The sequence below is a fragment of the Pleurodeles waltl genome, chromosome 12 (assembly GCF_031143425.1).
Source record: "Pleurodeles waltl isolate 20211129_DDA chromosome 12, aPleWal1.hap1.20221129, whole genome shotgun sequence".
Lineage (NCBI taxonomy): Eukaryota > Metazoa > Chordata > Amphibia > Caudata > Salamandridae > Pleurodeles > Pleurodeles waltl.
The window spans coordinates 250645976-250671365 of record NC_090451.1 but is presented as its reverse complement, the minus strand read 5'-3'; the positions used below and the strand labels follow the sequence as shown (position 1 = coordinate 250671365).

General features: G+C 46.0%; 1 protein-coding gene across 1 annotated transcript in view; it reads right to left on the bottom strand.

Moving 5' to 3' along the window:
• The window catches only part of LONP2 (lon peptidase 2, peroxisomal), an 885840-nt gene that overhangs the window by 488648 nt on the left and 371802 nt on the right, over positions 1-25390 (bottom strand). The window contains exon 8 of the mRNA XM_069217806.1: positions 10832-10973. Within this exon, the coding sequence (XP_069073907.1) occupies positions 10832-10973 (142 nt within the window). The remainder of the gene's footprint in view (positions 1-10831; positions 10974-25390) is intronic.

The following is a 25390-nucleotide window of genomic DNA, read 5'->3' as shown; positions in this document are numbered from 1 at the left end:
ATGAGGGCAGCCCCAATGTTAGCCTATGAAGGGAGCAGGCCTCACAGTAGTGCAAAAACGAATTTAGGAGTTTTACACTACCAGGACATGTAAACTACACAGGTACATGTCCTGCCTTTCACCCACACAGCACCCTGCTCTAGGGGTTACCTAGGGCACACATTAGAGGTGACTTATATGTGGAGAAAGGGGAGGTTTAGGCTTGGCAAGTACTTTTAAATGCCAAGTCGAGGTGACAGTGAAACTGCACACACAGGCCTTGCAGTGGCAGGCCTGAGACAAGGAAAAGGGGCTACTTAAGTGGTTGGCACAACCAGTGCTGCAGGCCCACTAGTAGCATTTAATCTACAGGCCCTAGGCACAGAGAGTGCACATTACTAGGGACTTATAAGTAAATTAAATAGTCCAATCAGGTATGATTCAAGGTTACCATGTTTTAAGGGAGAGAGCATATGCACTTTAGCACTGGTTAGCAGTGGTAAAGTGCGCAGAGTCTAAAAGCCAGCAAAAACAGTGTCCAAAAAGTGGAGGGAGGCAGGCAAAAAGTTAGGGGTGACCACCCGAAGGCTGTCAGGTCTAACAGGCCCTAACTTCCTGACTTTTTGCTGCGCTGTCTCCTTTACTTCAATGCTCTAGTTAGCTTCATGTTCAGGTCTGTTATACTGTGTTGGACTTCTCTGTACAGTTTTCTGTTCTGACCTAAGCTTTGAATTCCAGCTGGCACCCTGCCCTCTATGTGTGATGCTCCTCAGCTAGGACATGTTCAGCTTCAGCTCTTGGCGGTTAGCTCCATTTCCAAAACTGCTTAACTGCATCTCCAGCTCTAGCGTTATACTGAGTCTCCACTTATCATTTGTAAAGCTAAGCCTGCACTCAGTACCATGCATAAAGCTGAACATTAGGTCTCAAAAGTGTGTATGGTGCTATGCTTCACTCACTACTAATGACAGCAAAGCATACAAGTTCAAAGTTCTACTACAGAATTATGGGAGACAGCTCAAGAAGCAGAGGGGTAAACTTAATGCAAGCACGTAATTCATCTTTAAAGGCCAAATTACCACACTGCAACTTCTCAAACATCTGTACTATGTCAATTTAGCAGATTAAAAATCTTGACATACCTACACAGAAAGTAACAGCAGTGGCACAATAAATCTCATAGAGCAGAAGGAAAAGCCCACATGCATAATGTAGATGAAACCCACAACTATAAATATGATGACTGTAAGAAGCTGGGTTATTGGTTGACTGGGGTGTGAGTCGTGATCAAGCAGCTACCACAATCTTTGTCATGCTTAGGCATAAACTAGCCCTAAATTAACCTGTATTCAACCCTCAGCACAGAACAATTAGGTTTAACTTAGATGCAATGTATTTGTGCAACATTTCAACCAGTGATAAAGTTAAAACACTATATAAAAAGGATTCCACATCAAGTGAGAAAAATACACTTTCTTTAATTAATAAAACAAGACCTAAAACAAAACATCCAACCAGCAGAACTGGAAATATGTAATTTAAAATATTTCAGTAATAATAGCACAAAAAAGCACAAAGCGCCAACTCTGGGAATCTTTTCGATCTGGACCGGTACAAAGTCACAAGTTCAGGCTGACCGCAATGGAGTACAGGCCAGCTACAGGGATCCCATTAGCCCAGCTAAACAAAGTGCCTTAAATCCTGGTTTGTGGATCATTGCGAGGATCAATGAAGATGCGTTGCACATCCGAAGCGATGCCTTGGTTTCAAGATGTGGCGAGGCTGCGGTGCAAGGTCGTCGCTGAGGATCCTGTCAACGAGGGCTTGTGATGCACAGTCCAGCGTCGAGGATGCGTTGCGTAGTCCAGGAGAGGCATCAGATCCAAGAAGCTGTGAGGCTGAGATGCAGAGTCCAGCTGCATCATCGAGGCTGCGCATCATCGAGGCTGCTGTTGACGAGGGATGTCAGGGCCTGTGCTGAGGATGCGTTGCGCAGCGGCAGTTCCAATGGCTTACGATGTAGGTCTTTGCAATGGATCCAAACTATGCAGCAGCAGTGATGAGTCGGTACTGCTCGGGTTTGTGCCGCACAGCAGAGATGCTGTGGTTCTGCTAGATCATAGAGGCTGGTAGAGCACCTTAAGCCCACTTTCAAGGTTCCAGGACTGGAGTAGCAAAAATTGACAGGGCAAAATCACAGATGGCAGAGTCCAGGTAACATGTTACGGTAGCTGGAATCCTATTATGCCCCCAAGGCCTCAGATCAGGAGGCCAGCGAGCTAGTCCTTGGTGTCACTCTGGAGTTTTGGGTTCAAGTCATGCAGGCCCAATCCTCCTGACCAAGGCAAGAGGGCAGCAGGGCAGCAGCCCTCAGAGCAGAAGTCCAGCAGAGTGGCAGTCCTTTCAGGAGAACAGCATTCCTTCTTGCTGGCAGAGTACCCACAGGCCCAGAAGTGTACTGAAGTGGTAGGGTTTGAGCAGGTGCGTAGTTTCAAGGGGGTGGGGGAAGGAATTTTTACAGCCCTTAATAAATCTATTTTGTTATAAATAGTTGGGTACAACTGCTTCAGCAGTACCTCCCTCTAAGCAAACAAAAGGCATGGCTTGAGGATGTCCCACTCCCGCCCGACAGGCTGACATGCCCCTGATCATGTATTTGAAGGTCTTGTTGCTTTTCAACAAGACCTTTAGTTTAGCGGTGGTAAAGAGTAGAGAACCTGTAGGTTACCCCATGCTCCTTCCACATGGACTTCATGAGCGCTAACATGAAGTTGGTACCAAAGTCAGAAACCACCTCCTTTGGGAATGCCATATGGGAAAAGATTCCAATCAAGGCCCTGGCCACTGCAGGCATAGTCACTGGTCTCAGAGGTATATCCTCCAGATACCAGGTGGCCTGGTCCACCAAGACCAGGATGAACCTGTTGCCAAGATCTTATTTGAGGTCCAGAAGCCCAACAATGTTGATGCCCACCGGTTCAAAGAGCATGCTAACAATAGGGGATGGCTACAGTGGAGCCTTGCGCGTCCCTCCTGAAGCTACTGGCCTGGCAGGTTGAGCATGACCTGCAGAACGCATTGAGGTAATCCTCATACTGGGCAAGTAAAAGTGGGTGACAAACCTTCCAAAGGATTTGTCCTGCCCTAGATGACCTGCCAGGGGCACATCATGAGCCAGCTCCAGTAGGAAGGCCAGGTACTATTAGGGGACCATCAACACACAAGTTGCACCAGGCTCAGGAACCTTAGGCTTACTATACAGGAGACCATTCTCCTAGTAAATCAGATGATCACCAGAGGTGTTGCCAGCTGCCTGGGCCTTGGCTTGCTGTCATAGCCCCTAAAGAATATGGCACTCTGTCTGCGCCTTGCAGAACTCTTCCCTGATGGGAACCCTTGCTGCTGCCAGTTGGTCAGCTCCGGTAGCCATCCCATGGTGGCAATTTACTCACCTGTAAGTTCCGAAGCATCACCATCAGCCTACTCCCAGACCGTGGGAGTTTCAGAAGCAGGTTTCCCGCACCTCTTGTCCTTCCTCTTTTTGGTAGGTGTTAGACCTGTCAGCTCTTGCCGTGGTTTCTGACCTCCTGTTTTGATCATGTGCTGAACTTAATTTTTGCTGGCTTTAGGACTCTGGGCACTTTACCACTGCTGACCAGTACTAAAGTACAAGTGCCCTCTGTCTAGACTGTATTGGTAATTGGCTTATTCATGATTGGCATATCTGATTTACTAGTAAGTCCCTAGTAATGTGCATTATGTATGCCCATGGCCTGTAAATCAAATGCTACTACTGGGCCTGCATTACTGATCGTGCCACCCACCTGAGTAGCCCTGTAAACATGTCTCAGACCTGCCACTGCAGTGTTTGTGTGTGCAGTTTTAATTGTCAGTTCGATTCAGCAGGTGCACCCACTTGCCAGGCCCAAACTATCACTTTTACTACATGTACGTCGCCCCAAAGGTAGGCCCAAGGCAGCTCTATGGGCAGGGTGCAGTGTATTAAAAGGGTAGGACATGTACTGGTGTGTTTTATATGTCCTGATAATGAAATACTGCTAAATTAGTTTTTCACTATTGCAAGGCCTTCTCTTCCATTGGGTAACATAGGGATTGCCTTAAAATATCTTTTAAGTATAATTTCCAATTGGGAGCAGATAGAGATGTGGAGTTTAGGATCTCCAAACTCACAATTTAAAAATACATCTTTTGGTGAAGTTGGTTTTTGAATTCTAAGTTTGAAAATGGCACTTTTAGAAAGTGGACATTTTCTTGCTTAACCATTCTGTGCTTCTGCCTGGCTGTGGAATACACATCTGGGTCAGGATGACAGTTGGGCTGTTTGCGAATTCACTCTAGACAGCCACACAAAGGGAGCTGAGGTGTGCCCTGCATATCCTGATGAGTTTTCTTGGGTTAGAGTGGTGGGGGGAGCCGACATTTGTACCTGAATATGGCTGTGCTTGCCCTTACACAAAGCAGTCTCCAACCTCCTGGAGTGTGTCTGGGGCCAGGGCAGGAAAGGTAGGGTCTTGTGCACTACAAATACTTTCCTTTAAAGTTTGCCTACTTCAAAGGCAGAAATGAGTATAAGTATTGGGCCTCTGAGACCACAACTTCAGAACACTTCTGGACTGATGATATTCTGCCAGGAAGAAGGGCTACATTCTGTAGGAGGGACTGCCACTCTGCCTGTTGCTTTGCTGTGCTGGCCTGCTGCTTCTGTCCTGGGAGTGAAATGACTGGATTGTGCTTTCCTTGGTTCTCCAAGGGCTTGAACAGAGCTTGCCTCCTGTTAGAAGTCTCAGGGACATCAAGGACTTTATCTGCCAGCACCTGGGCTCTCTTGCTGAGAGTCCTGACTTGCCAAGCGGTGCCACATCCAGTCTCTGAGCCCTTGGGAGTGACTTCTGGTGTAATCAAGAAGAAACCAAGTGGATCGACTCCAGAGTGACTTCAGAACCTGCGCCGCCATCTGACTCCACACCACTCCCTGCACCAAGAGCCGTGGTCCCCGCTAAGTGCAAAAATCGACGCCACTGCAACGGCTCCAAAATCCCGCCATTGCGTGAGTCCTGCGTGCCGTGTCCCCAACGTCCAGGACACCCGACTCAGACAAAGCACCTGTGGCCCAGTTGTGAAATCGCAACACTGCAAAGTTGACGCCTCACATCTTGACCTGCTGGATTCATCCTCCCCACCGGATCGTAAGGAATCAACGCCTCACCACCAACGCTGCATCACCTCTTCTGCAACTGTAAGGAACAGACACCCCACCTCCCCTGCCTTGCAGTAAGAAACTAACGCCTCACCTCCCCGGTAGCAGTAAGGAACCAACGCTGCACCAGCTCCAGCGGTCAGTCAATGACATTGCAAAACCCCCAGCTGGAGCTACTGTGTTTCTAAGCACTTTACTGAGACATAGGGCCTGATTACAACTTTGGAGGAGGTGTTAATCCGTCCCAAATGTGACGGATATACCACAAGCCGTATTACGAGTTCCATAGGATATAATGGACTCGTAATACGGCTGGTGGTATATCCGTCACTTTACCGTCACTTTTTGGACCGATTAACACCTCCTCCAAAGTTGTAATCAGGCCCTTGATCTTTAAAAATTTGTATCTTTGCTTGTGTATGTTGCATTTTTTTCATTTTGGTCTTGTTTTACTCAGATAGATATTGGTGATTATTCTAAACTGGTGTGAAGTACGTTTGTGGTGTTTTCACTGTATTACTGTGTATGGGTGTACAAATACTTTACACATTGCCTCTGAGATAAGTCTGACTGCTTGTGCCAAGCTACCACAGGGTGAGAAGGGGTTATCTTAGCCGTGTGACTCCCTTACCTTGACTAGAGGAAGGGTCCTCACTTGGACAGGCTGAAAACCACTGCCAACTAGAGACCTTGTTTCAGTAGGCCCCTGGGCCGTTCTTCCAGGCTCTTTGACCTCCTGACTACCCTCTTGGGCAGCCATGGACCGTGTGGTCAAGCACATCCACACAGGCAATCCTAACATCTTCAAGTGCGACCTGGGCTCCACCTTCTTTCATATGGTGTGCTCCAGGTCACTGCCAACCAGACAATCCTCAGGCATGATAGACTCACTGCTACCCTCATGGAACCTGGGACCCCCCCCCCCACCACTCAAAGGGAACCGGAACCCTTGGGTAGTGACGCTCATAGTTGTTAGCTGCAACAACTATGTAGAATGCATATTGGACTACCTGCTCTGAGGTCACCAGATGACATCTGACAGTTGTCACGCTCACTCTAGTGTCTCTCAGAGCCTCTACTCTCTGCCCACTGATGGTGACCCTCTGCAGTATTTCCCGGTGTTATTAGACATATGAGTTCTCAGCACCATCTCTCCATCACCCAGGGACACTAGGGTAACCTCTACGCTGCCCCCCACACTATCTGGGACAATCTCTTCCCCAAGTGCTACACTAAGCAATCCCAGTGTCTGCCCACCAGTTTGGGAGTGGGGGGCTGCTTGGGATACTTGGTATCCCCCTTGTAGTGCCCAACCTGTTGACAATCATAGCACTTGGGAGGGGCATTCTCTGATGAATTACTATCAAGGAAACATTTCTTCTTCTGCTCAGGTGGGGCTTGGAAGTCCTGACCCTTAGAACTAGTTTGGGGACCTTTAGAGAACTCCTTGTTTTTAGGTTTGTCTCCTCCCTCCTTCTTCTGCCAAAGACCCCTCTCCGTCTTGGTTGTGATTCCCCCAGATACCCTGGTGCTGATCCAGTGGTCTGCCTCCTTAGCAAGCTCCCTGAGCTCAGCGAGCGTACAGTCAATAAGGTTCCGGTACAGATCTACAAAATAAAGGCTAAACATAGGCTCTCTTGCTATCAAATTATACAGACCCTGATTAATCATTTACTGCATTGCCCTTCACCCAACTATCCAGTGCCTTGCAAAAGGAGGCCACACAATCCACCCAGGGCTGCTGGGGCAGGTTCTGGCTGTCCCCTAACTTCGGCCTGTATTTCTCAGGGGCAAATTCATACTTCCTAACTAGGGTTTCCTTCAGGGGGGGATACCACATCCTGTCTCCCATCTCTATGGGCAGTAGGGCGCCCCTCCCTTGCTAGGAATGTGCTTCCAGAGGTCAGCCCCTCAACCCCGCTCAGGGATTCTATGCATTGGCAAAGCCATGTCATATGCTTCCAACAACCTGTTGATGTTGTCCCCCACAACAAAGTCAGGCACCAGTTCTTTGGGAATGTAGACTCTTGTCTCCAGAGGACACTACAGATATGCTGCCACCAATAATGCAGGAATCCGTCTGCTTGGATTTGAGGTCAAGCTCCTTAAGGTTTTTTTCATGAGCCAGTCGCTTTAAGGCCAGTTTCACCTCCATGGCCAATTTCCTTTCCTCCATCCTGATTTCGGCCATTTCCAGCCTGAACTCTCTTTTTGCCTTTCTTATCCTCCAGCTCCTCTGGGGTCAGGCTTCGCAAACCAACACTACTCTCTACTCTGGCAGGAAATTCCAACTCAAGAGGCACGACCTCCCCCTCGGCAGGCTGCTGACTCTTAAGACAGGTGTCAAGATCCTCTCCTTGCCCTTACACCTCATCCTTTCCTTCTGTGGCTATAGCCAGTGTCTAGGTAGATTTACAGCCAGGCTCTCAGTGCCTTCTCAGGACTCACCTTCCTGGTGGGGCTGTTTGCCGGACATTCCCTCTCTCCGCAGAACTCCTTGAGCTGGGCCACAGTTTAGGACTCCATGTTAGCGAGATCAAGCTCCATACTTGTTGAGGTGGATTCAGACACAACAGTTGGAGAGAGAATTTAGAAAAAGCAAAAATGCCAATCAGGGGAATTTACAACTCAAATTGGTCTCAGATATAGGATGGTAGAGTACACCAAAACACTGTATGGCACTGCACAACAATTCCTAATCCTCACTGCTGATCACCAATGTAAGAAATTGGGTTGTTGGTTGAATAGGGTTTGAACCCTAGTCAAGCAGCAACCACAATCCTTGTGGGTAGAGAGGGGGGGGGGGGGGGGGGGGAGGGTGAGGGGGGCATGAGACAACCCTAAATTAACCTGTGCTCAACCCATGGTGGTCACAAGTTCAGCCTAACTGCAATGGAGTGTGGTATGGCTACAGGGACCCAGTTAGGTCTGCTGAACAGAATACCTCAAATACTGGCTTGCAAAGCGTTGTGAGGACCTGCTTTGAAAATGTGTTGTGCAGTTGAAGTAAAAATATCTAGCACTTGCATCAGCTGTCGACCAGCCTGAGACAAATCCACTTTGTTACCAGTACAAAGGGGTGAGATGACCACAGGGCTGACAGACCAGTCTGTGTTGTGAACGCACACATTTCATCACACATTAATCTGTGGCCCTGGAACTTGAACATAGCCCGCAAATGGAGGCTCTTAATAAGCAGAAGTGGGCTGAGCTCCCAATATTAATCAAGGGACAAGTGGCTATCTTTTAGAGGGTGGACCTAACCACAATCCTGTAAGTACTACATGATGATCCATTTCCATCCTAGAGAAGTTCTTTAAGAAGATAGCGGACGTTATATGGTTGGGCTTCAAGGCTGGAGCATGATAAATGCTATCAGTCTCTTAAAACAACTGACCAGAAGTCATTCAGGCTGGGGGTCTTAAAAGACTGCAGGGTCGTCAAGGCCTCCCGGAGGTCCTCTATAGAGAATTCTGCAATCACTACCTTTCTTTTGGACACCTGGATCAATGCTTTTTGAGGTTATGTATGAACGTCTTGACTCTTTCCTTGTTCTCCAGCATGTATAAACCATGAGTAGTAGTCTGCAACGGTAAGAGCTATAAGATGGATCTCTAAGACCAACATATCTGTTGACCCTAACCTCAGCCACCAATTGAGCCGCTGTTTGTCTTATGGCCAGCCAATATAACATTTTACATGACTTGTTGCCCAGCTCATATCACCTATGCTGTGCAGCTAGCCAGGTGGGCTTAGCTTCATGTTCAGCTGTCTACCTTAGTGATGTACTCAATGTCAATGAGGCACAGCATATTCTCCTCGTTTGTGTCAATGTACTGATCCAGGTCAAAAACAGATGTTTCTTAATTCTGTAGCGTCTTTGTTTCCCTCTCTGTTCCTTCAGCAGACAAGTGTCCTACTACAAATAACCACTTTAAAGGCTTCCTAATGTTCATCGTTCCACTGAAAAGAGTCTTTATTAAACTGAAAGTATTGCTTTGCCCTTCCTCTTGTAGGAAATTGGTACATTTGATCGTCTTTAAGGCACCATGAATTTAGCTGCCACATTACTCTGCATAAATCCTGACAGAAGTTGTTTGCTAGCTTCACCTCGGTGTAGCCCGAGTTGAACTAAAATTGTAGATTATTCTTATTGATGACTTGACTATTAATCATAATCAATGAAAGAAAAGCAATTGAAAATGAGTTTGAATTCATCAGGATACTTGCAAATACATCATCTCAATATCCGAAAGAAACAAATAAAGAGGGTTTCACCATATCGGATTGTGGAAAAATGAAAAGACGTGGGATATTTTTCAATGTCCAGATCCAAAAGCAATATAACTTTCTACCAAGGGCAGAAAGGAGGTATCCAAAACTTATTAAAAAACGGAAAAAAAAAGAAAACATAATCGTACAACGAAAAAGCAGGCCTTGCCGCCTACAACTGCAGATCCAACTTTAAACGCAATTGCATTAGTAGGAAAACCACATGGTACTGGAAGGATACCTTTCTTGGCTTCAATTGACTGAAGAAGGGCCTTTTCTGTCCAAAGGCGGCCAATTGTGGTGTTTGCAGTCATGTAGATACTTATTATTTGTAGTTCGCAAATACTTATGCGTACGTTTTAAGTTTGTGTATACACGTATACAATTATGTTTGTCTTGCTGCATTATCTTCATTTGGAGACTTGGCGATCGGATCCGACACATTACTTTCTTGCTATTTAAAAGTTGTTGAACTGCATATGCTGTACTCTCCTACTTAGGGTGACCCATTGTTTCTTATGTTTCGATGGCCTTTCACATAACCAGACATGACACTGCATTAAAGCACTTTTTGATTTGAAGGCAAAATACATGTTTTATACCTGTTTGCAGACAGTCAGCATCAACGGATTGTAATAGATATTTATTTTGCTACTTTGCACTGCATCAGCACCACAACTTTTAGCCACCTATCAGCATCACATATAATCTGGGTTGCAGCAGTGGTGGATGTAATTAGGTGTCTAGGTACACCTTGCAATATTATTGTGGGCAGGGTAGTGCTGTGGTTGCAACTTTGCAATAAGCAAAAGATTTGGTGACAATTGTAGGGAAGAATAATGTCTGGGAGGGGCGGGGGCTGACATTATGGGTGATAGCTGACCACGGTCCTATTCCATTGCACACAAATAGAACCCAGCCATCCGACGCTGCTTATCACTGCTGCTGGACCTCAGTTTTATGACTGTCTGAACAGCTTTCTTCAAAAGGTTTACAGGAGAAAATAGAGCCATGGATCATTCTCATCTAAGCGTCTACAATGCTCTACGCTGAGGCATTAGCGCCTCTAAGTCTGTCCAATTTACTAATGTAAGAACTACTGTCGGCGCCAAGTAGCACCTCTTGGTAGAACAACTACTGCAAGGGCTGATGGTGCCAGATCGAGGAAGTTAAAGTTAGAAATTGCAGTAGAACGTGGTTATGTCATGTAGTGCCAAGCAATTCCACATTGACGACAACGGAATTTGGATGCCCTTTATTCTTACAAAATGTAGAAGCCCTACGCCGAGGCTCAGGCAGCTGAACCAACATATATTGCTATTAGCAGGTATCAATAAAAGCAGGAATCATCACACATCTTACCTCCAGAAGAGCAGCCGCCGGGTCACCCTGCAGGCTTTTTCCCAGTTTGTCAACCTCATCTAAAAGGAAAACTGGGTTGTTGACCCCAACAGTCTTCAAGCCATTGATGATACGGCCGGGCATGCTGCCAACATATGTGCGTCTACAGGGAGCAAAGAAGAAAAAAAACACGCTAATAAAGACAGAAGGCCACTGTCCCTAGGGAAATACAACACACACAAGAAACATACAAAACTGCTAAATATTTTCTACTGTATGTAACTTGCCTTGTTCTTTTGGAATACGATCAGACCAATGTATATTTTGAAACCAATTCTTTTCATGTACTTGTGCTTACTGAATTTTTCATGAAAAGTTAAAAAAAAAAACCTGGCCTTTATTCCACTTAAATACACTTGGCTAGGGGAGGAAAATGTTTAATTTCTTAGCACCATACATACTAAATCAGCTGTAAGAGATAGTACTGGGCACTTGATCACATCTAAAGTAAAGGTCTCTAAGCATGATACACACTCCTTCAGTTGTAAAGTATCAGGTTAGGCCCCCGATAAAGTCTAATGTCAATTGGGGTCTCAAATCTTTGCAGGAAAATGCTGGAAAAAGAAAACTAGGCAATAAGGCGATCTATTTCTCAGGGACGATGTAGAGATATAAACATTCAATTTTCGTAATTCTTACGCCATTTCTCCGCCCTACTTTGCTGCCTCTCATGTAAGGTTTTCATACCATAGCAAAACACCGCACTTTACATTGGAATCCAAATTTTCACTCAGTAACGCCAACATTTTCACTGCAACAGCTCAAGAAAATGTTCTGGGAAATATCATGTATGCTGCCACAAAGAATACCCAGCGATTAGAAAAGGATCAGCACAACCACCTGCATCGATCACTTTTTGGTTAATTTCCTCAAGTGTGACAGGAACGCCCATGCGCGAGTACTAAGCTTTACCTGCCTATGGACTTGAGCTGCCCGCCATGGGGAGGCTCACTAAAGCAAAAAGTCATCTCTGGTTCCTCACGATTTCACCAAGAGAGAAAGTGCCCTTATTTCAGGTAGGATAATTTATTTGGCGTAGTCCAAAACGTGCACGCAGCTGATCCTAATCTTTAATGGTACCTACAACCTAAAACGTTTGAGCTGAATGGTACTCTGAAGAATTTCATGTCGTTAAGAAGTGTTGCCGCAAACTATTTCATCAATCAGTTTTGGTTGTTTCAACATGCATACATAGCTAGTACAATCTAAATATTAAGTAGCCACGTGAAAGAGATACTTCAATCTTACTTCAAAACCTTCTGCTTGACAGTGTATTTTAAGCCTGACGTCAGAAAATCAAAATACCAACTTGTTTGCAAAACAGAAAGTAAAACAATTCCTTTTCAGAAAAATAAATCTATAAAATCAACTCCCTTTGAGTTGCGCAATTTAGCAAAATCATAATTTATATTTAGAGCTTATATTATTAAAATAACTTATCTTTTTGTGAATCAAATGAATATATGCTAAGAGTATTTTCTCATAAGAACTTGTTATTAAAATGCTTCGACAATAGAGAAGTTTAATTGAAAACAAAGTTAAGATCACGGGGAGTAAAAAAATGAACGTGAAGGACCAATTTACACTAGATCAGAAAATGAGATTAATATTGCATGTGATTATTCCATTATGTTATATGTATTGCACATTTTATGCAAAATTACCAAGATTACACCATTATGCCATGTCTGCGTGTCAACTCTATCCTGAAAGTTCCTGCTCATGAAGCACGCCAACTGCTAGGAATGGAAACTGTGTAGTCCCTATACAGACTTTGGTGCTTCCAGATTGGATCCCTCACTATTTATCTTTGGTCAAGTTCAAAAATCAATACGAAAACATTCTTGTAAGAATAACAGACAAAGGTTGTCACTTGAAAATTTATATAGAGAATTAGTAGGCAATTATATTAAATATGCCATCAGCGAGTTTAGAAGCAAAGCATACAAATCATAAGTACAAAGAACTCTGTACAATTCTATATGAAATCCAGCATAGATTCACCTTCTAAAGGTGGATATGAAGGGGCTCCTGGGTACAGAAAGGTACACATCCTTGTAAGAGCTTTAGACAAAGAATTTTTACATGGATACGTGGTTGTCAGGATATGCACCAATAGGGAACAAGCAAGAAAAACATTTTATCACAGAATACATTCAGTGATTCTCTCATAGTATTTCATTGGATTACACACTTTATTCGAGCATGTTAATTGATACATTGTATAAAAATTGCCTGAGCAGTTGGAAGTCCTTGGTTAGGTAAAGTGAGGGAAAGTCTCTGTGAGCATTCTCCATTTAGTAAAGTGAATCTAAATCAATTATTTATTTATAACAGGAAACAACGACAGCAATCGTCACGTGATGTATTGTGATACGGGTGTAAGATGGAGGACAGTGTAAATACAGTTTAGGTTAGCAGAAGCTCACTTCATAATGCATTTAAAATGAGAAAGGAAAAGCAACTCTCACTGCCACATAATGTAATATTGGGAAGCATTTTTAATGCAAGATGTACAGTGCAGGTAACTTTTAAATATTAACAGCACTTCAGGTAGATTTTTTACCCGAGCGGACTGTTCGGGTATTTTTTGCGCAAGAAACGACGTAGCCGAATGCGAGCAGCAGTGTTTTGAATGCAAGGGACAGTTCCTTTAATGTAGGTGGTCAACAAACATTTCAGACAAATTTCAAGCAGACAGTTCAGATAAACCTATAACCTGAATCTGAGCTGCAGGGTTTTGAATGTGAGCAACCGGAAATCAACTCAAAATTACATTTTTGTGTTGATTTTTTACCAAATGGACCCATTAAGTAATTTTGAGTGTGAGGCCCATTTTGGGGAATTGCGCATAATTCCACTAAAGCAAATTACTCGAGAACCGCACACCACTACTAATGATACATACCACCTCAAAACACAATGCATTGAAAACAGTAATTAGGTCTTGCTTGAGACTGCACATGAGCAGTCACTTGCCAAGATCTTTTGTTACTTTTTTTTTTTTTTTTTTAAAGGAAAAAAAAGAAAAAGATTAATGGCTTTGGGTCCGCTCATTACTTTCATTAGATTTACTTTATTGTCACTCTTAATTTCTTGCTTTTCTTTGGTAAACACATGTTGATTTTCAGTTTGTCTCATTTTGGTCCGTGCTGGACCAAGTACCAGGTGATTTCTTCATTAGTGCTCTTCTGCGCTTGGACTGTTGTCCTTTTTCTGTTTTATTTGCAAGACACCTTGATTAAGGGTTGGTGGGAACTTTGTAGCATCACCCTTACCTCCTTTTATCTTTACCCTCTCCTGAACCCTAAACATCACCCTTGCCCACCCCTAAGCCTTAAATTCAACCTTACCTCCTTTTACCTCTACCCAACCCTGAACTCAAATTTTTCCTTTTGTCCCATTACCTCTACTCTTCTCTGAAACCCAAAATCACCCTTAGCTCCTTTTACCACTACCCATTCCTAAACTCTATAATCAATTCTTTAAAAAAAAACATTAAAAAGTATGTTATTTAAAACGTGCATGGTATAGTACTGACTGCTAGATGTACAATTACTCACCTGCATGGTAAAGACTGCATGGAAAGGGCTGTGTGGTAAAGTCTGCCTCCCCTCAGGCAAGAAACATCCCCTACCTCCTTAAACACTCTCCTTTGGCTGCCGGTTTACACTACCACATTAAGAATCAGAGATAATAATATAATAAGATAATATTTGTGTCCATATGTCAATGCTGTTAAAACTTGTATTCATGGTTCAATAATTCAAGCCTTTGTTATTAGGGTGAGGACTCTAAGGAAAAGCTGTAAGCTCGGACTGCACTCCTGATTGTAGTTCCAATAAAAAAACGTGCACACACGTTTGCAAAGTTTAACAATATGAGGCTACATATAATGCTCTCAGAACGTTCACTGATTACATGCACATATTTGAGGATTCTTTGCTTTAAAAATAAAATGTTCACCAAAAAATGCAACTAGGGAAAATAATGTTTTGCTAAACTACTGTGAAATTTAAGTTACCATTTCTTTGAAGCATCATTTAGAAAAAATGTGTTGATGCATGCTAGTATTTTCAAAAGATATTCATCATGAAAAATCAGAGTAACCGGTTTCAACAGATTATGGGAAACACGAAAATAAACAAGCATTGGCAAAGCCAGTAGGTTCAACATTAGCTGTCAGTTTTTTGGTTTTGTCAGTGTGTGTCTTGTTTTGACAGGTCTTTGTAAAACTTTAATGTTCTGGGAGCTGCCAGGCCTTCACTATTATAACAAACACTAGGAAAAATATTTTTTCGTTTCAAAAAGCACACATTTGCACAGTATTTTCTGGCATTGAACAAAACTAATTTGTGTGCCGATATACTCCTTGTGAAAGAACACAATGCTGTCACTCATAGTGAAGCCATCCAAAAAACCCTAAAACATGAAAGTTGCTATGTTTGCACAGACTCAAAAGGGCATTTTAACCCTGGAACTATTGCTTACTGCTAACTCCAGTCCCAGTATGTACATCTGTAGAAAGGTGGTAAAATAAGGGAATTGCTATTATTGAAACTCTACTATAGTATGAGCCCTGGCATAATCGAAGGCTATTATCCGAGCTCTTATATAACGAGATTGCTGCTCCAGCTTTATTTCCTGGAGGGACTACGCGTCCCAGACTGCCCAGGGTCTCAGGAGGAGGTCCCTGGAACTGGCAACACCTGCTGTCACTAGCGCTATATAGCACTATCGTCGCTGCTGCAGCGCACGCTTTCCAGCTTTATTTCCTGCAGGGACTACATGTCCCAGGCTGCCCGGGGCCTTCAGGAGGAGGTCCCTGGAACTGCCAAGACCTGCTGCCACAAGCACTATATAGCACAATTGTCAGTCCTGCAGTGCAGGTTCTCTAGCTTTACTTCTTGCACGGACTACGTGCCCTGGGTTGTCTCCACTGACTCCACCATGACCACTGACTCCATTTTATGCCTAACTTCAGGTGCCGTCACATCGGTGGCACAGGTATTTTTTCACAAAGCTTGTTTTCTACACTGGACATCTTTTCGCTCTTCTAACCAGAGAAGGGAACATATTGTGGGGGAGGCAGAGGTGATAAAAGTGTACCAGGGTGAGAATGTTTTCAGCAGAGAAAGATACAGCTGTGTCTCAAGAATGCGCACTGGGGCATGGGCAGTTCTTTTGCATGTTTGACATAGACCAAGTACAGCCAGCATTTTAAGTCAATAATCAAAGGGAGGGGTTGATTGCTTGAATATTCCTCTTGAGTTACTTTTATTACATAAAGCGGGGGAAACTTAACACTGACACAGAGGAGCTCATTTTGGGAGTGGACACACTGCCTAATCAGATCCCATCGGAGAGAATTCTCCTGTCTCAGCCGTTCATGGTTCCCCGGCTTGATGTTGGCAAGGATGATGACACCCATGGTGATGCATTTTTATTCTTAATTATCTTGCTTTGCTTTACACACACACACACATATATATATATATATATATATATATATATATATATATATATATATACACTGCATCTATATATTGCACTAAGTATGTTATTGTTTAACTGCTGTGAATAATTTGGCATTTACACCTTTTACTGCATTCAAAATAAAGGCTCATGTTCATATTTTCATGTGCTTTTTTTGATATCTGGGAAGTGCCTTAATAAATTAATTACTTAAACTAGGATTGCTACATTCCTAGGCCTCGTTTTCCTCTTAGTTTGAAGCAAGGCAGAACAGTCAGATACTACCCATTTTATCATACCTATTCGGTCTAAGATCATTTCTCATTCAGCTCCTGTATAATTGCTAAGTGGTTTTATTGACTTTTAATCACTGTTTCTGTGCATACGCATATCCACTGCATTTTTTTTCTATCATTGTTTTATACATCTATTTTTAGTTTTGATCTTGTTGCTTTTATGGTCGCTGACCTAAATAAAGTGCTTTGAACGGAAACGGAGATTGCTGCCATAATTTGTTGCTGCAATACATGGCATTAAAGGGAAAAGTCGATTTTGTTACAGCAACCTGTCCCATGGACAAGTTGATTTTTTATTAAATTCCACACCCCTGTTGACAGTTTGCCCTCTCCTCCCACACCCTATACTTTATGTCTCACCTACAACACCACCTGTGCTGTCGCTTGCAAGATATTTTGTTTAATTACAGGGGGATTGGAGCCCACTGCTTACCATTGGTTGGCTTCATCATCATCATCATTATTTTTTTGCTTATCTTAGGTCTACGAGCGATAGCTTCACTTCTTCTTTGTGTGTTGTCTGCACCCTTGAGCCTGGCCCCAGTACTGCTACCCTTGCTTTGTGTTCTTCCACTGCTGACGGCTTTCAGGGAATTTTTTTTCTTGTACTTGCACCCCTTTCCTCCCTCATTCCTCCTGCATTGTTGATTGTCCTCCCCTTTTCCCCCACCCGCACTGTGCAATCATGCAACCTAAAACTAACTATTTTGTTAATTGGTACTATCTGGCAACAGGAGACGAGAGGGTGAACAAATTCACCTTTTTGGAGTGACTGCATTTGCAATTGAAAGCCTGGCAAGGAATCAGCCATCCCTATCAAAAGACTGAACTCTGTACTGGTGTTTAAGCATATTTGCTGTGAGCTCAAGTTTGTGCTAGACAGTTTCTACCTACGGCATGTAATTTGTTAATTAACTAAATTGGATTCAGAATGCACAATGCTTTGAAGAAAATGACCTTATGACCACTGGAGTGGAAACTGTAACAGTAACCCCCACAATTGGGGGGAGGGGTGGTTACATTTTTCATTTATGTTATTTCAGAATCAGATTACTTGCATAGGAGAGCACAGCAGACAAAACACCTGTACACCTACACCAGGCATCCAACAAGAGACAGAACAACTAACATCAATTTAACACAATGCAGGCTTAGTGTTGCATGTACCTCGAGCAACAGAAGACATTAGATGGTACTTGTGCACCCATCCAACAAGCTCCAGTATTCCATGCAGCTGGGCAGCAACAACCTCCAAACAGCACACGATAAATAACATACACAACTGTACAAGCTTACCTTTACTTGTGAGTCCAAAGTCATACCAATGCAACCAGTACTGTTGTGTTGGCTCTCATTACAACAATGAGACTGCTGGATTTGGGCGACAGCACCATTGGATTGTGGGGAACAGAATCCAATCCCACACTGTGACACAACTGTTGACCTAACCCTTCCAGACTGCTAGCAGTACCTCACCAGCACCCGAAAGTAGCAGTGATTTGTGGCAGCTGTGCACATGACATTATGATTTTTCTGGGAAATCGTGGTGGGACAGATCTCATTCTTTTCTATCAGTCACATTCATCTCACACATGCAAAGACAAACAGAAGCAGAAGACTGGTTCAATGTATTTTATGAATCAACTGCATTCTAGATAAAACGGCATGTGCTGCAATGATTAGGATAATGAAACATAATAACAGCAGAGTGGTGACAAAGAAAGTGAAACATAAGAAAAGTCCCACCATAGTGTCAAAATGCTAAGTGTTAGAATTCCTAACTACACCACTAAGGTTCTATAACAGAGCACAGCAGTGTTAGCCCTAATCTTCCATTAAGGACCCCTGGGAAGACAGCATCCCTCATACCTGAATATGGTAGTAGCAAAGAGAGCTGTTAGTTAACCGAGAGTCCTCTCCCACGTAGGCGGAAAAGACGTCAAATCCCAGCAGACAGCTGCAATGAAGCAACAACATGCAGTGGCAATTTCTGGCTGGAACTTCCCACTAAAGTATAGGGGGCACAGAGATGTTTTATAATAAAAATACAGGGGAGTGCATGGTCATAGTCACTGAGGTGGGGAACTTGCCCACTGATCCTGGAGAGGGCTCCTTGTACAACAGTCCCTGGAGGCTGGCCTACATGCCCTCTGCTGTAGGTGAGGGCTGCTGTGTCTCAGCTGGAGGTGAGGGCTGCATGGTCTTAGCTGAAGGTGGTGTCTCCTGGGCAGACTCTGCTGGAGGTGAGGGCTGCACAGTCTCTGCTGGGGAAGGTGTCTCCTGGGCAGCCTCTGCTGGAGGTGAGGGCTGCATTGTCTCTGCTGGGGGAGGTGTCACATGGGAAGCCTCCTCTGGAGGTGAGGGCTGCATTGTCTCTGCTGGGGGAGGTGTCACCTGGGCAGCCTCTGCTGGAGGTGAGGGCTGCTGTGTCCCAGCTGGAGGTGAGGGCTTCTTGCCTGTCATTAGTGGTTGAGTGGGAACCTTTTCATGCATTGGTGGCTGAGTGGGAACCTTACCCCTCCTGGCTGGTGGAGTGGCATTGTTCCTTTCCTGGATGGTGGAGTGGGATCCTTCCCTTTCCTGGATGGTGGAGTGGGATCCTTCACTGTCTTGCCTCCACAACTAGGAGGTGCCTCCACTGTCCCTGTGGACTGTTTGGCTGAGGTGCTGCACTGGGTCATTTGGACCATGCTCTTACAGGCAGGACATTGGGGGGGGGGGGGGGGGGGGGAAGAGGTCAAGAATTGCAAGTAAAAGCTTCTTAGGGGCATTGGGGTGGGATGTGGGAGGAGGGACGGGAGTGGGGGTTAAGGGAGTGGTTGTTGGAGGACTACGTCTGCTAGACTTGGCTATAGGTGCATGGGCAGTGTGCAGATGTGAGGTGGATGGCTGTTGGGTGTCTGAGTGCCTGCGTTTGTCTCCTTTAGGAGGGGGGGACAGACTTGGTGGGAGAGGACACAGGGGACACATGGATGGATGTTGTGGAGGTGTCTGCTAGTGAGGTGTGTGTGTGTTGATTCTGGTGGTGGCTGCTGAAGCAGTGCATGCAGAAGGTCAATAGCCTACTGACTCAGGGCAGCAGGGCTCAATGTGGAAAGGCCTGAGGTGCCTGGGGCGAAGGAGATGCTCACCCTCCTGGGTGAGCGGGCACGGGCAACTCAGTGAGGGGCTCCTGTGAGGGCAGTGCTGGTATGGGGGTGGCGGCTGTACCTGCAGCTGGGGTGGTCACAGAGGTGTCTGCCACCACCAGGGAGCTTCCATCGGAGGAGGTATCTGAGTCAGTGTTGTCAACTCCTGTTTCCGCCGTGGTGCTCCCCTCACCCCCGTCCCACAGGTTCCCTTGGCGTCGGTGGACTCTGCCTTCTGGGTGATGCAGCTCCCTCTGTTCCCGGTGCACCTGCTCATCTGCCAGATTATGCTAATGCACACATGAGCAGGATGACAGAAGGAGAAAGTGGGGGGGGGAAGAAAGGGAGCACTGGGTCAATTAAAGCACCTACATCACAGTTGGCATACACAGTACCGTCACACACAGGAATCAGGAATGAGCACTATGCAGTGCACTGGCATTCGATTGGCTAGATGCCACAGCAAGATGAGGGCCAACCACCGCTAACAGCACCCCTCCTGGGACCCACACATCCCTGACTGATACTGAATGCAACAGAGCTAGGTTACCTGCATTTGCTATACACCCATTACCCTTGAGCTGGATCACGCTGCAAACTATGACCTGGCATTAAGGGGCACCCACTAACTCACATCCACCAACCTGATCCCATGCCACCTACCAATTATTGTAGTAACGCCCACTGTACTCGCCCCCTTGTGGATGCTGTGATGCCCTCAAGGGCCCATCCAGTTCTGGTAGGCCACTGCCAGTATGCAGGCCATCAGGGGGGTCAGGTCCCAACAGGCACCCCTTCCTCGTTAGGAGGCCATCCCCAGCTGGGCCTCTGCGGTCTTCTATGCCAAGCGTCTCAGGTCCTCCCACCGTTTCCTGCAGTGGGTGCTCCGCCTGCTGTAGACTCCCAGGGTCCGCACGTCCTTGGCGATGGCACGCTACAATCCCTTTGTTTGATGGGCACTGACCTGCAGAGGGAATGCAGCGAGGAGGACACCATTACACAGACAATCCAGCATGTCACACATATGGCCCACAAATCCTGTTTCCAACTCCATTGGCACACACATCGCCGAGCACCCACCATGTACACTACCAACAGACATCCCCTCCCCTCCCCCAAAATGACAAGATGCCTGCACACACATCTCCATGCAACCTTCCCAAATGCATCGTGCCCTAGGTGTACTCACCTGTTGGTCTGGAGGCCCATACAGCTGTTCATACTTGGGTAGGACCCCATCCACCAAGCGCTCCAACTCCTCTGAAGTGAAGGCAGGGGCCCTTTTCATGGTCACACAGGCCATGCTAGGTTCCAGACACAGGTCACAGCAGCACACACAGTGTAGGTGTTCTCCTGTGGAAAGTCAGGAATCAAGTGAAGTCATAGACAGAAATGGCGGTCACACCTGCAGCGGTGTACACCGTCACCGCTGATCCCCACTGGCCACTGTACTCCATAGAGCCCCATATTAACAAATGAGGAATTGCACGGCGGTGCAAGACCGCCTTCCGTCACGACGCCCAAAGTCTGCGGAGTTACCTCACTTCCACCTGTTCCTAGGTACAGGACAGGCGGTCGCCATTTCATGGTAGTGAACTACATACAGATCTTGCATAACTGCGTCACTGCTGAAAATTGCAAATACATTGCCATTCCCACTGTCCCATCACATTAATGCTGTATGCACAATGAGGTGGTGGTTCCATTGTTCAAATGTTGACGGCCTGCTCACTCTTGTGTCCCTTAGCCACCTACCACTGCAGATGAATAGGAGGAGGAGACAAAACCCTGTGTACAGAACTCTTGTGGACTTGGCTACACTGGAGGACAGTCACATTATAGTCACCTATAGACAGGACAGGGCCACAATCACAGAGCTGTGTGCACAATTAGAGCCTGACCTGATATCAGCTATCCGTCCTCCCACTGGGATCCCCCCTCTTGTGCAGGTTTTATCTGTGCTCCATTTCCTGGCAACTGGTTCTTTCCAGGTGACAGTGGGCTTGGCAGCAGGGATGTCAAAGCCAATGTTCTCAATCGTGCTGGCAAGGGTATTGTCTGCCTTGGTGAAACATGTGCAGCTACATTTCTTTCCCCCAGGTGGAAGATTTGGCACCTCTGAAGGCCGGATTCTATGTAATGGGGCACATACCCAATATTATTGGGCCAATTGACGGTACACATATTACATTTGTCCCCTCCCCTGCCAGAATGAACAGGTGTTCAGGAATCGAAAGTGCTTCCACTCACTGAATGTGTAAATGGTGTGCCTGGCGGACCAGTACATCTGCCACATCATTTCCAAGTATCTAGGGTCGGTGTATGACGCCTTCATTCTGAGGAATAGCAGCATCCCAAATATGTTGGCCCAACTACAGAGGCACAGGGTGTGGCTAATAGGTGAGCCAGAATCCCCGCCACTGTATGCCTTCAAGTGTTCTCCCCATAGGATTGTGTAAGGCAAAATTTTGTCCCTCAAAATTTGCAGGTGACTGGCTACCCAAACCTAACATGGCTCCTGACCCCCTGTGAGGAATGCAGGACAGGGGCTGAAAACCATTATAATGATGCACATGGGCGAACCAGGAGAATAATTGAGAGGACCTTTGGCCTCCTGAAGGCCTGGTTTAGATGCCTGCATCCCTGTGCTACTCACCCGAGAAGGTCTGCCAGATAGTAGTGGCATGGTGCATGTTGCACAACCTGGCCCTCATACGACATGTGCCTTTTCTGCAGGAGGAGGGGACTGGAGATGCCCCTGTGGCAGCAGTGGACCCTGAGGACAGTCAGGATGAGAAGGCAGAGGATGAGGACAAAAAAAACATCAGTTATACGTCAATACTTCCAATGACACACAGGTGGGACAGTGCAACTGACCATTACTCTAACTATTGATGTTTTCTGTGTGGCTGTAGCATGAAGGCATTCACGTCCTTTGCATCTCAACTTACTGTCACCTAAGGCTTGTCATTCTACAGATGTTGGTTATATGACAACAGTGTCCTGATGTGTTCACTGCAGGCAGCTACAGGTCATTATTTATATGCTATTACAGTGTTCAGATCATTTGCACTAGATGTGACTGTAACCATAAATGCACATTTTCAACACATACAACGGTGTCACTCAAATTGTGTTCAAGGGTGTTTTAGTGCAAATAATTGTCTGAAAAGTGCAATGGAATGGGATGATAGTAGAGGAAAGTCCAGGGTATTGTTCCAGTCGGTTTGTAGCACAGGTCCAGTGTCCAAGGGGCCATAGGAAGGGGAGCAAAGGCAGTTCAAAGTGGACAAGGTGACAGGGTAGGACACAAGGTGGACAATCAGGAGAGTCTCATTTCCTGGTGGTGGTCTTGGTCTTGACAAGTGTCTCTGGCTTCTGTCTAAGTCGCAGGGAACGTTTGCGGGTAGTTCACCTTCTGAGGGGGACGGGTGCTGGTGGCCTGTTGGTCCTGTGGCGGGGCCTCCTGCCCACTAGCTGCAGCGGAAGTGGAAGGCTGGTCAACAGACTGGCTAGTGGTAGGGGCCCGCTGGTGTGCTGTCCATTACCTCATGATGTTGGCCATGTCTGCCAGCACCTCTGCTATGGAGATCATGGTGATGTTGAGAGCCTGCAAGTCCTCCCTCGTCTCCTGATGGTGTTCCTCCTGCAGCCGAGTGTTCTCCTGCATGTTGGTAAGGATCTAGCCCATCAAGTCCTGGGATTGTTGGTAGGCCCCCAGGACATTGGTGAGTGCCTCCTGGAGTCGGTTCCCTGGGCCTGTTCTCCCCCGGCGTACTGCGGTCCTCCCAGTGTCCCTGTTGCCCTGTGCCTGTGTCCCCTGAACAATGTACCCAGTGCCACTGACCCCAGGTCTCTGATTGTCTTGGGTGTGAGGTGTGGACTGGGTTCCTTGTACAGGTGGGCACACTGCTGATTGACATGTCCTGGGGTCAGAGGTGTGGGGACGCAGGGTGGGTGCTGTGGTGTTGGATACTGATGGGGGAGGCTCTGTGGTTGAGTGGGAGTGGGCTGGAGTGGCCAACTGACCAGTGATCCCTGATGGGCCAGGTAGTTCCTCCAGATCCTTAAGTCCAGAGTTACAGTCATCACTGGGAGCATCTTCTTTTGGGGGACTGGTTAGTCGTGGCACCTCCTCTCCGCTGAGACTGGCTGGGGCACCTGTGGCGATGTAAGTGATGTATTATGCGTCAAGTCTGTGACATATTGTACATCCCTAGCTTCCCCTCTATCGCTGCTGTTGCCCTGCCAACTTTGTTTGTGTATGGTGATGTATTGTATGACTGTTAGTTCTTCATGCTGTGCATGCATTTGTGATGGGTGTCCATGCAGGGCTGGGAGGGCTGTCCAGGCATTGGTATGGCATGCAGGGTTTAGCATTGGGGTTAGTCATATGTATAGGTGCAGTGTGTGGGATGGAGTGGAGTGATGGGAATGCGGGTGAAGGTGTGAGATGGTATGCAGATATGAGGGGTGATAAGTAGTAAATGTTGACTCACCAGTGTCCAGTCCTCCGGCAACTCCAGTGAGTCACTGAGGATGCAATAATGTCAACACTTGCTCCTCCCATGCAGTGAGCTGTGGGGGAGGAGGTGGGGGTCCACCACCAGTCCTCTGTATGGCGAGCTGGTACCTTCCTGCCACAAAACATACCTTCCCACCTCTTCCTGATGTCGTCCCTTGTTCTTGGATGCTGTCCCACTGCGTTCACTCTGTCCAGGAATCTACAACAAAGCTCCATCTTCCTTGCAATGGATATTTGCTGTATATGTGCTCGAAACAGCTGTGGCTCTACCCTGACTATTTCCTCTAGCATGACCCGCAACTCCTCATCTGTGAAATGGGGGTGCCTTTGTGGGGACATGGGTGTTGTGTGGTGTGTCTAAGTGTGTGGGTGTTGGGTACTGTGGTTGAGTGTGCAAAGTGGTGTGCGTGAGGGATGTATGGGGGTGTGTGTCTAGTTGTCACAGTGGTCTTGGTTTCAGTCTGGTGACAATAATTAGTATTTGTAAAGGGTTGTGGGTGGGTGTTTTGTAGTACTGTGGGTGTGTGTGGTGTGTGTGTGTGTGTGTGAGTGTCAGGTGTGTGTATTTGGTATTGGTCAATGTTGTGTAGTTTAGTATTTGGGTGTCCATTCTGAGTGCACCGGTGTGTACCGCCAATGGTTTACCGCCACTGAATGTCCGCCGTGGTGATTCGTGGGTCATGATGTGGTGGGCGTTGTTTTGTTGGGGTAACGGTATGGGTGTTGGTACCAACACTTTAGCACTGACCTTTGGGCTGGCAGATTTGTGTATGTGGCAGTATTCTGTCGGATTGGTGTGTGTGTCATAATATGGAGAACGGATATCTGCCACTGCGGTGGTATGTTGGTGGCCGTCACCGCGGCGGTAAGCGGGATTTACCGCCAATGTCATGATGAGGGCCAAACTATGCGTTTTTCAACACTGCCAGTGGAGTCAAGATGCTGCTTCAGACTGATGGAAAACTGAAATATTTTTTTAAAAGATCAGATATATACACAAAGGTTCCTGCTGTAAAGTGTACAATATTTCACAAGTATGTACCTGACTGCTGTCGATCTGAATAATAATTTGACATTAGAAATTAGTGGGGACCTA